General features: G+C 34.1%; 1 protein-coding gene across 2 annotated transcripts in view; it reads left to right on the top strand.

Moving 5' to 3' along the window:
- The window catches only part of GLRA3 (glycine receptor alpha 3), a 146340-nt gene extending 134223 nt beyond the window's left edge, over positions 1-12117 (top strand). Inside the window, exons 9-10 of one of the 2 annotated variants that reach the window (XM_038400908.2) lie at positions 992-1111; positions 4664-12117. In XM_038400908.2, coding sequence (XP_038256836.1) covers positions 992-1111; positions 4664-4933 — 390 coding nt within the window. In that variant the 3' untranslated portion in view covers positions 4934-12117. The remainder of the gene's footprint in view (positions 1-991; positions 1112-4663) is intronic. The other variant, XM_038400909.2, reaches the window with a different exon arrangement.
- Positions 12118-12187: the final 70 nt, after the last annotated feature.

Here is a 12187-nt window from a genome sequence, read left to right as displayed (position 1 = left end):
AGACAAAAGGGTGTGCAGGTCTATCACTGATGCAGTGGAGAGGATGGAAATGATAAGAGATTTACTCTCTAACTCCATCCCATCCTAGTATCTGACTGAAATTGTTTTGTCCGTTATAAAATATTTTTAAAACATTAGCCACCTTTGGGCCAAGTATTACATGAATTAAAAATTCAGTCTCTGAAATTGGAGATAAAGATTATGCTCCAAACCTGAGAACAGCTGCTATAGTCCTTATGTAAAAAGAAAAGGAGTAATGTGGCACCTTAGAGACTAACAAATTTATTTGAGCATAAGCTTTCGTGAGCTACAGCTCACTTCTGCAAATCTCCCCACTGTATTTTCCACCGAATGCATCCGATGAAGTGAGCTGTAGCTCACGAAAGCTTATGCTCAAATAAATTTGTTAGTCTCTAAGGTGCCACAAGTACTCCTTTTCTTTTTGCGAATACAGACTAACACGGCTGCTACTCCGAAACCAGTCCTTATGTAGTCAGTGATTGTTTTGCCCGAATCAGATGTGCAGGATCTGTCCTTCAACAAATCATTTTCAATAAACTTTAATTTATTTGATCTGAACATTTTTTTAAGAATTAAAAACCATTTAATTTATAAAACTTTTGTTTTGAAAGCACCTGAATGAGCAGAAAGACAACAGAAGAGGCAGCAGCATCATATATAATTGGTCGATATGGATCTTATTTTTCTTGATGATATTTCAAAAGAAGCAAGCACAGATGAATATTGTACATATACTGAAAAATACAGTTCTATTTTTAAGCTAAATTCTAATGCAATACACTTACTTTTCAGGAATATTCAACCTTTTTTATTCTGTTTTCAAAGACCTAAAGATCATGGTATCTTTATAAATGAAAATAGATGCACAGACTAGATTGATTATACCTTTTAATAATAATCACATTTCTTTTTTTGTTTTTCCTTTGTTTTGCTTTTTCCTTCTTGGTCTTCCCTCCCATTTTGATGAAAGTATTTTGGGGGAGTGCTTGATGGAAATGAAATCAATGAATCATTGCAACGTAGCTATGGCTTGAGAAGTGCAGAACCTATAGACGGGACTTTGGCTCAAATCTACAGTACAAATTTAAGGGTAAACTATGTAGATGTCATCCCATTTGTTATAATGTGATACCCAGTCATTAACAAAGGCCCTGTCCTTTTGTCTGAACTGATGTTTTCCCCCATGTGGACTCCGTTAACCTTCATTATTACCTGTATGTGATGATGTGAAGTGTTATTAAAAAGGTACCTGTTTTGTTAATTCTGTAGTCAATACTGACCTGTGTACATCTGGAATTAAAACAGGGAATTAAAATTTGACATTCTGCTATTCCAAAGAAGGCTTAAAAATTAACATCAGAGCTAAGAGAAATAATTTGGTTGGATACATATATTAAAAAGCCTATACAGATTACAACTACAAATACTTTCTGCAAAAAAATGTGGAGAGTAAAACATTAAAATGTTAAAAATAACTCAAGGGTTACAAATACATTCTAAAACTATTAGTATTACTTACAGCCAAAAATTATAGCGAAGATATTTCTGCAAGTATGTTTGTTATTCCTGAGGAAGAGTAAATTATTTAAAGCATATATCAAACAGAAAACATCTCGAACCCAAGGGAATTTAAATATTTTGATCATTTTATGCCTAGGTATTTTATATAGTGATATTGATATGCAAATAAACCAACCCAGCTCATTGCCTTCAAGAATCTAAGAATTCTGGTTGTGTTTCAAAAATCTTTACCTATGTCTAGGAGTAATATATGCAACTGCACTTTGAACAACATTTTTAATGATTAATTTGTTAATCAGTATACATGAAAATCTCTTGTTTATATTAAAACTTCAGCAAAGGCTTTTACAAATAAGTGTTAATTCATTTTTTTCTTTAACGATAACATAAAAATGATGATGCACCAGACAATCAGGTAAAGGCAAAGAAAAGAAAGCTTTGCTTCCTCGTTACATCCTAAAATGAAGACTTAATTTTTCAAATCAACATTCAGTGCAGTTTTGAAGGGATATTCTGTGGTCCAGATCTTTAGGTGGTGTACGTCTGTGTACCTCCCACTGCGTGGCTTCACCATATAAAAACTGGGTTCAAAAAGAATTAGATAAGTTCATGGAGCATAGATCCATCAATGGATATTTGCCAAGATGGTCAGGGACACACCCTATTATATTTCAAAGAGAAGCAACATAGGTGGATTTTTTTTATGAAACCATCAGCATTATCTGAAAATAATAAAGTCATCTCAAATATCTTTGAAGGAGCATTAATTTTAGTTAGTAACATAGAACAGAGTCTTATGTTCCATTTTAGAGCCTGATCCTGCAGTCCTTACTATTGCAAGAAATCAAGCAGCAAGTATATGGAGGGCTAGGCCCTTAGTCATCAGATTTAAATACATTTAAAAATATATTGGCCAAATTCATCTTAGATGTAACCCCACTGAAGTCAACAGTCACACAAGATGAATTTAGCACTTCATATTTCACCTATTAAAAGTATTACAACAAAGATGTTATTTCCCAGGTTTTCAGACAACTGAAATAATGGTACCAGATTACTTAGTTTAAAATGGTTTTGTTTAATCATGTCATAACATTTGCACCCTGCTATCATTTTATATTTCTGTTATTCATCCCCATGTTCTATTAAACAATTGCTGTCTTCTTGCTTTCATGTTAATTTTCCTTTTTTTTTTTTTTTTTGCTTTACTAGAGTGCATTACTAATTACAATAAAGCTGGTATAGAAGTGTTATTAAAACAGAGAACTGTGAATAAGTTTATAGGATTGCAACAGTATAAATAAAAACAACCACATTTCAGTGGAATGGCAACCATTTACACCAATGTTGTAGGACTCTGGCTGATCAATTCACAGACAGCTCTACGCAGATTCTATTGCTGAGATTTTAAAATCCCTGAGGTGACCGTCAGCCTAAACTTTTCAATTTAACTGAATGTTTTTGTTTTTTCCAGAATACGCTGATTTGTCAACACCAAAACTGTTCACAAGAAAGGAATGGTTTTGACAAACTTCTCATTTTGAAAAAAAAAAATTGAACAATAAGCCTTGAAATTTTCAAGACAATCCATTTTGACATTTTCAAAACAAAAACTTCAGGTTTTTTGGTTCAGAAGGACTTTTGGTTTAGAAGTTAGTTTGTAGGAAAAAATATTTAAAAAGACTAAATCAAAAAGAAATGTTTTGAAATGAAACATTTCAATTGATCTGATAGGATTCTCTCTATTTTTGGTTCATGAAAAAAATTAAGATTTCCATTTCAACCTAATTCAGGATAGGAGCTTTTTTTGAAAACTCAAAACTTCTCATGGGATGGGGTGTGGGTGGAGACAAAACAAAGAACAAAACAAAAAAACAGCTCCTTCCCAAGTCTAATTTGTAACTTTATTTTCTTCTATTCTTTTAAGGTAACAGCTTTCCTGGACTACATAATTATTTGAGCAATAAGACATGAATACTTATTTTTTTATTTTGTTGCATTTCAGAGATCTTAAAAGCATATGGTAATAGAGCACTTAAACAAGATCAGATAAGAACAAGAAATAGAGTTTAAAATTAATTCAAATGTGAATTCCACAAAAGTAATTGGATTACTCTTCGGTAGGCTATGTATTGAAGAAGAAACACATAGTTTGAAGGTAAAGGAGACTTCGGGATATACTTTCAGTCAGTTTTCGACCTGGCCTCAGTTTCTGCATACAATTTTTATATCTATATTTGCATCTGCAGAATAAGTTACAGCATCAAATTTGAGCCTGTGCATCTCTCCTTACCTGGTACCCATAATTGGGTAAGTAGCGATGCAAAATGTGCTCACAAAATGAAAGTCACCTCTTTGGACATGTACTACATCCCCATGTATGTATATAATTCTTCTTTCCAGTCAGTGTGATTTAGGACCAAATTCAATTTTCATGCACACATGAGTAAATCCAGAATAACTGCATTGACATCAATGGATTTGTTCTGGATGTACAGTGGAGAAACTACAAAGAGCATGGTCCTTAGTTCTGATCCCTGTATCTTAGCCTTCTCTACTTATAACATTTAACCTACAATTTACCTTCATTTTAAAAAATTATTATTTTAATTTGATGTATCTATATGTAACTATAGAAATAAGGTGTAAAAATTAGACTAATTAGATGTACAGTATTCAAACAGGCAGAATTCCCACTAATTTAATTGATGTCAACATGTTATATATGTACTATGATAGCAAAATGGGGCCTTGGCCTCTCTCTAGACATTATGTACAGTACAAATGACCAAAAGAGCAACATGAGTTTTGCCTAGTTGAAGACCAGGGAATTGGGCCCTAAATGGGAAAGAATAGAGTAAATTGATAATTTATCCAATCACAGATCATTAGAAAAAATGGAAGTTGAATAGATTATGTTTTTAAAAATGCCAGCTGGTGAAATCCCGCCCTCATTGAAATCAATGAGAGTTTTGCCATTCACTTCAACGGGAGTAATATGTCATCCAGCAAGTATAAAGTGGTGGGTTAAAGAAGCCACAGAAGAGAGGACTCAGAACTTTGTTTTCAGCAGGTGACAAATCTATGTAACTGAAGAACTTTCTTACTTTTCTTGCAACAGGATGATGAGGTAAGGGAAAGTCGATTCAGTTTTACAGCGTATGGAATGGGGCCATGTCTGCAAGCAAAAGATGGAGTGACTCCAAAGGGGCCAAATAATCCCATTCAAGCTATACCAAAAAGCCACGATGAAATGAGGAAGGTATTCATTGACCGAGCCAAGAAAATTGATACAATTTCCAGAGCTTGCTTCCCATTAGCCTTTCTGATTTTCAACATTTTTTATTGGGTTATCTATAAAATCATTAGGCATGAGGACATTCACCAATAACAAGATTAAGGCTTCTAGTACATATTGTTTGGGCTGGCATGTTCAGCATTTCCATTAAAATGTGCATACAGATGCTCACTGGGATAGTTAAAAGGCACAAAGAAAAAGATCCCATTAGACTTGCTATGCAAAGTCACTATTGGACAGAGGAAGAATGACACCCAATGAAGATATATCTGCTATTACTAAGTTTCTACTTCATACTAACTAAACAATCAACTTTTTCATAGTAAAATCACAACATTATACTACAGCTTTACTGCCAACGTGTTTATACATACTTTTACATTGTGGTATAATTGTACAGTATTCTTTAAAGTTCCTTACAGTTTTTTAATTCAACTGTATTTTTAAAAGATATTACAAAATGGGTCTAACATGTCTTAGATGGCTCCCATAGTAACAGATTATATTCAAATTTCTAACCCTCCTTTAAAGTTTACAAATTAGTAATAAACTACTGATTTGAGTTTTAGAGCTCAAGCACATTTTCTTGTTTTAATGACAATGGGTTTTGTAATGAGCACAGGACACATTTAAATTATATTATGGGGTTCTTTTTTAAAAAAAAAAGAGGAAAAAATATAAAAAACTTACTCATACAAACCATTTCATAAATGGATTATGGTTCCCCTGGAGCTTAAAAATATGGCAATGTAATGCCCAAAGTAGCACCAAATACCTATTGCCCAGTCTGAAGTGACCCACTAGTCAAACTTTCTGGTACTATGCATATCACAATGGGAACAAGTCACTGTTTTTAAAGGATTGTTGCCCCTAAGTACTTTTAATTACTTACAATCACCCTTGGATAAACTGAAAGAGAAAATAAAAATCAAGAGGATTAAAAGATGTTTTTCTCATTAGGTAACTGTTCAGAAACCACAGTATTTGGGGAGACAAGCCAGACAATTAAAAATGACATCAAAATAAATTTCTGTGAAAAGTGACATTAAAAAAACAAAACAAAAGGGAAAAGTCACTTAGACAATATCTATGATAAAATTAACTTTTATTAACTTTTTGGAAGCCGACTGTGACAACATTTCTGCACAGATACTTCCATTATCATCAGTGAAAGTTAGATATACAAGTACATAAAGATAACCAGGTCAGTCTTTTCTTACTTTGAATTACTTGTTCAATGAGAAGATTCTGACATGACTTCTTAGACACTGGCAGAAAATAGTTAGAAAACATTAAGCAGTTCTTCTTAAAATATATCAGGACAATCTTTTATTTTTGCTGCTCTTCATGGTAAAAGATAAGAAATTGAAACTGTTGGAGCAAATTTTCCCTACTTAGAATTACATAGATTACATTAATTGCTTCTTTCAAATTATTACACATTAGATTTTTTTAAATGATATAAAAACTTCCAGTAAATAATGTTGCCACTTCTCTAATGAAAAGCAAAAAAAATTGTTCCAAAATGTGGAAACCTATAGACAGCTACAGGCAAGAGCATACCTGATGCTTTGAACTTGTAATGAAATCCAATAGCTAAAACAATTTATTATTGAAAAGTTTCTTTGTTTTGAGCACATTTAAAATTTTTGGTTTGTTACTGCTCAAAGTGCATACACAAAAGAAAAACAGTTGGAAGCAAACATCTGCTGCATTATTAGAGGCATATTGCGTTTGAACTAGTCATTGCAACATATCCTTGTATTGAAGATTAGGACACAGCATTGGTTCTGTTTGAGGATTAGCTAGAGGGATTTTTAAAAGAATGGCAATCTGGTTGTGCTAAATTGTCTCAGAAAACAATTGCATTGAGGGTCTCTTCAATTTTGAATATGGTCCTATTTAGGTTTTCTCCCTCCTACCTCCCATAATGCACAAAATTGATTCAGAACCATTGTTATGTGATATAATTTTCACAAATTTATATATCCTGTCCAGAAAAATTGAACTCATTAACTCTTATATGTGCCTCTGTGTGCGTATGTATTACACACACAAGAGTGAGAAGCTGGACAAGTAGCTTTTGTCTCCCGCAAACTATTAAATATTACAATCTCTGGAAAGATTTGTTGGTGCATTTCAGAGCCCATGTCATTCAGTGGTAAAGTGTCCCATTTATTTCAAGAGGAGTAAGATTGGGCCCATTATCATGAGGCATTCATAAAATGTTATATAATTCTCCATGCTTGTCTTTTAATCTTTTCTCTTTCCTATTTAAAACAATGACCTTCCCCTCCAACACCAATAAAGGAACTCTGGATGAATCAGTATATAAAGTGTACTGGGCCAGATCCTGAGCTGGAAAAAATACAGTCCCTAGAGCTACACTAGTTTACACCAGCTGAGGATCTCACCCATTCTTTCCAAAGAAGTCCAATAGGCTGAATCTCAGGTGTACACAAGTTAGTTTTGAAGACAGAGCCGAATAATACAATTACAAAGTTAAACATTCAATAGTGGGAGAATACTAAGATTTAGAAATGAGGTTATCAGATTAAAAAAAAAGATGAAAAGTCTTGAGAGCAAGATAGGAAATGGAATAGTTACTAACAGTGTCAAAATTGTGTGGCGGGACAGAGAAAAAGAGAAGAGCCACATAAGATCAATAAATTATCCATGAACATCATCCTCCTCCTTTGAGTGACCAGGGGGAGGGGGGAGAATCCATGTAGCATACTATTTCTGCAACTACTGTATGGTAATCACTAGCAACTACTGTAAACCCATGAACCTTCAGTATGATTGCTTTTTAGACATCTTAGACATTTAATGGATTAAAATGATGTATATTTAATATGTGACAACAGGCAGCGTATTACATTGATACTAATGGCAGCCATGTATTGAAGGGAGTATATACTTTAGAAGATTGAAAAGTATTTCTAAATTTATATATTTATAGTTCTGTATGTTATATTTTTAAAAGTAGGAGAAATCTGTTATTGGAATGTCTTTGCTTTAGTAATGGTACTAAGAACAGAAATGGCTGAGACAGAAGAGACAAGCTACAGTGATTTATTTTGTAACTACTAAACAATCATCCAGCAAGTTGTGATTTTTTCTAGTTAACTACTTGGAGTGCAATCTTGCCCCACTGAAGTCAATAGGGTCAAGATTTCTCCCTCGGAAGACAACTCTACATTTTTTATGACATCCTTATGGTAACAATTGTCTCTGTAACAGATGCCTTTTCAATCAGCTAAGAAACATTTATTTCAGCAAAAGGCACTGTTTAAGCTGCAAACTGCTGACTGGCTACTTTATTTAAAGTATTCATATTCCATTGAATGTAAAAAATCATGTAAGATGACAGAATTGTCAAGTAAGATTTTAAGTTGTCTCATGTCACAAAATACCAGCTACCCATTAGTGCCTATGGAAAAAGAGTCCAAAATACCAGCAGGCATGCCAACCAACCACACAAATCCAGGAACAATCTCTCAGAGCCAGGGGCTTATCAGCTAGGACGATCTTAGTCTTAAAACTGATTCTTTTTATACTGATATAGTGCCAGAGTGGACTATAGAGAGGGGGTGACAAAACAGCAAAACACACCTTCCCTACACCCATGGCAAACCAATGCTGGGAAAAACTTTAAATATTAAGGAAAAGATTGGGATATGTATGCCACAGGTGTGGGTAGGGGGCAGTACAGAGTCAGAGGAAGAGTAGTGAGGAGATTCCTGCCGAGTTCTGATAAACTGTTTTCCTATGCACAAAAATCTTCATGGATTTCAAAATTATGTTCTGATATGGGACAGGAAAAAGTTAAATATTGAAAAGTGTTCAGGAACCAACCTCCCCCCAGTAAAATAAATTTAAAAAATCAGTTCAGGTCAGCTGAAATATTTTGATGATTTCAAGATGTTTTGTTTCCATTTTGACCATTTAAAAACTGTAATTAGCTGAATGAAAAAAGTCATTTCAATGGTGAAACTGGAAGTTTTCCTTTCTAAAAGTTTAAATGTTTCATTTTGATATATTTCAAGAAAAAAAATTGGATTTTTTTTCAAGTTGAGAAACTGAACCTTTCCCATGAAAAGTTTCAGCTTTGATGAATCAGCACTTTCAGGCCAAAACAAAAGTTTCATTGAAAAATTCCCCAACCAGCCCTAGTTGTTATGCCTCAGGCAAAGCTTCTCCTTTCCCCAGAGATGTTAATCTGCTGCCCCCAGTGCACTGGCTGTCATGTCCCTGTGCCCTCCAGAGTGCCAGGACTGCTAACGTAAGAGGCCTTTGGCTAACCACTCAAGGACAGCAGGCTTCTTGCCCACATAAAGCCCTGTCCCTTCTACACTGTTTGCAAGTCAGCTTGTGTACTCCTACTTTCTGTGGTTGTGCCATGTAACTTTAAGATAGAGGGCCAAAGTAGTGCATTGAGACAAGAGAAATAATTTGGGGCCCAATGTGCCAGACTAGTTACACAGGTAGAAAGAAATCCATTCTCATTGAACTGATGGAGGCATAATGGAAAAGGAAGCGGTGATCATGTAGCATGCTTCTCATGTTCCACAGTGGCACAGGATCTCCTCCATGCATTTGGAGTGCAATGTGTTGGGGCAAACTACTGACCTTAGAATAGATGCTGTATTCTACATATTCACCTTTTAAATGGCAGATTCCCATGAAGAAGTAAAGAGAATTTAGGCTGCTTAGACTCCAGAGGAAGAGGGATAAGGCAGAAATGCAGGAAGAGGAGCCTATGGCTGCACAGCTCAGAAGCACTAAGCCAAAGGGTGGGGAAGGACAGAAAACAGTGTAGCAGAAAGATCTTGTTCCTTAGGTGGTTGCCCTGAGATGCACAATCTTGGAACCTGCTTTCTTCAGGGGTTTGAAGACTGGAGTTTCCAGACCACAACACCTGTTAAAACCCTCCATTCTTGAGAAAAAATGAGAGGAAGCACTATGAGATCTGTGTATCATTGTATTCAAACAGCTACAGGCCTCCTCCTTTTTTAAACAGCTAACTCATAGTTAAGGTGCTAATTGAATCACAAGATGATCTTCAAAATAAAGTTGCCACTGAGTTGTGGACAAGACGTGGAAAAGTAATAATGGCTAGTGGTAATTTGGAAAAGCCAGATTAGACATATTTAATAAAAAAATTGCTGGAACAATATAAAACACTCAAGTATTATATTATGGCAGCTATTTTTTAAAATATATATAACCAGACCTTTTGCTGTAACTATATTACATTCATTTTTTTAAAAAAATGACTGGAACAGTATAAAATTCAGAAGACAAAGTCTTACACAACTGCTGTAGAAATCAAGTCCAGTCACTTTAGCCTTTTACATTTTATAGGCACTGAATGTTAGAGCAGTACTAATTACATACTCAAAATGTATACAAAATTGTGGAGTGTTCAAACCAAGCTAATTAAAATCAAAATTGCAGTAAAAGCCTAGTATTGCAGGATCTGCAATTTCTGCAATATCACAAATGTGGGGCCTCACTCCGTTAAATTCCTCAGTGTAGCAGCTTAGAATATGGTTAAATGCCACATGTTGGCACAAATGAAATCTAAACAAAGCAAACCTCATGTTGGTTTTAATAGTTACTTCCAATAAGAAAACATTAGTGTTCATAATTTCCTGATGTTTCTAAGATGGGGGGCAAAAGAAGAAAATAGAGTCCTTTTTATTTATGTTACCTATTCAAGGGCAGATTTAAACTAACTCATTGCTATCACCATATTGTATCTTCAAGGAACCTTGACAGAAGGCACCAGTTTTTTAAATGTGTTGGTAGAAGTCAGAAACAACTTTGTTTTTTTCTTTTGTCCTAGATCAGCCGAATATAGTCTCTCTCTGAATTCTCTGACATGTTGGCCATCTCTTAGCTCTCTGCTTCTCTCTTTTGTAATTTTTGCAGCACCTTTCTTGTAGGCTGCTTTAAGAGGAGTCCAGTTTAAAATATAGATATGCTTCTGTTTAAGCAATTCAGATATGCACTTTAGACTGCAGGAATGAAGAAATGCTTCCACTTTGTACCATGGTAAATTCCAGAACTACTGTTGGATAATGTAGTTGAAACCAAGATTAAAAGAGTAAAACTCATACACAGTTCAGAACAGCGAAAGATAAAAAGTCTTCCTTAACCCTAGAAGGATTCAAATGTATTCTTTCTAGCAATAATTTTGTAGTAGATGAAAATGAGTTCATATGATAACAAGCCCAATTAACTTGTTGGATGCAAGAAAGTGATGCACTTAGTATTTACATTTAGCACTTATTGGCCCTTTATGTGTAAATTCTGCTCTCATGTAGACTATCGTAGGAGTTAATCTGATCTAACAGAGCAGAATTTGGCCTTATACCTCTAAAGTGCTGAACAATCTAATGAAGTCTTACAATACCCCTGTAAATTAGCAAAGTATTTTTATCTACATCTTACAAGATGCCACATGATTTATAAAGATAATTATGTCAGACAAGCATAACATTTTTTAAAAGGCTAAGATGAAAAATATATTTTAAAAAAATCACAAATTAAATGGCTTGTTAACAAGAAGTAGATTTTTCATTTTGCAATAGTTATAGAAATGGTGCCTTCAGGCAACGCGTTACATACAGTAGTTCCTGAAATAATATTGGTACGGCAGGCTTGTGAAAGCAGGTTAGATTGCTAGAAGCAGTAAGTGTAATGCTAGAAGAGAGTGTCAGCTCATCCTACATTCTTGACATGCTTGAATATTATTGCACTCTTCACTTTCGTCTTTGTGAAATATGCAAGAGACATTTCTTACATTTGTATTTTAAAATGTATGATAGAATGAAGTTAATAGATAAATGGTCTAAAGTAAATATTGACATTCCATGGATATGTAATTGTGAGCTGTATATGAAGAAATTGTGCCATAAGCTTTCAACATAAAATATTATATACAGTAGCTTGTGTGATAGTGATCAAAGCTTTTTTAAGAGGCTAAATCAATATATATTAATATGAGTAATTAATTACTTGTCAATTTTTAAACATATCTTCCTGTGAATTCTGTCTAAAAAAAGACAATGGCAATTTTCATTTAGAAGTATTTCTTTTTTGTAAAGTTCTATAAAAAAGTGACATGCATGAATTTGATTAAATTCCTTTGTATTATAAATACCTTATATTCAGCACTACAGCTGACAGAGGTGTTAAAACATGTGCAGTTTATGGTATTCATGTGATTGTAGATATTTTGTTCAAAAAAAAAAATAAAGCTAACTTTTTTCAGGATACTGCTCAGTGTTTTCAGATATCAATTCTGTTTGATCCACACAGAATATCTTGACTCCAATA

The sequence above is a fragment of the Dermochelys coriacea genome, chromosome 4 (genome assembly GCF_009764565.3).
Source record: "Dermochelys coriacea isolate rDerCor1 chromosome 4, rDerCor1.pri.v4, whole genome shotgun sequence".
Lineage (NCBI taxonomy): Eukaryota > Metazoa > Chordata > Testudines > Dermochelyidae > Dermochelys > Dermochelys coriacea.
This window is presented reverse-complemented; position numbering and strand designations above follow the sequence as displayed.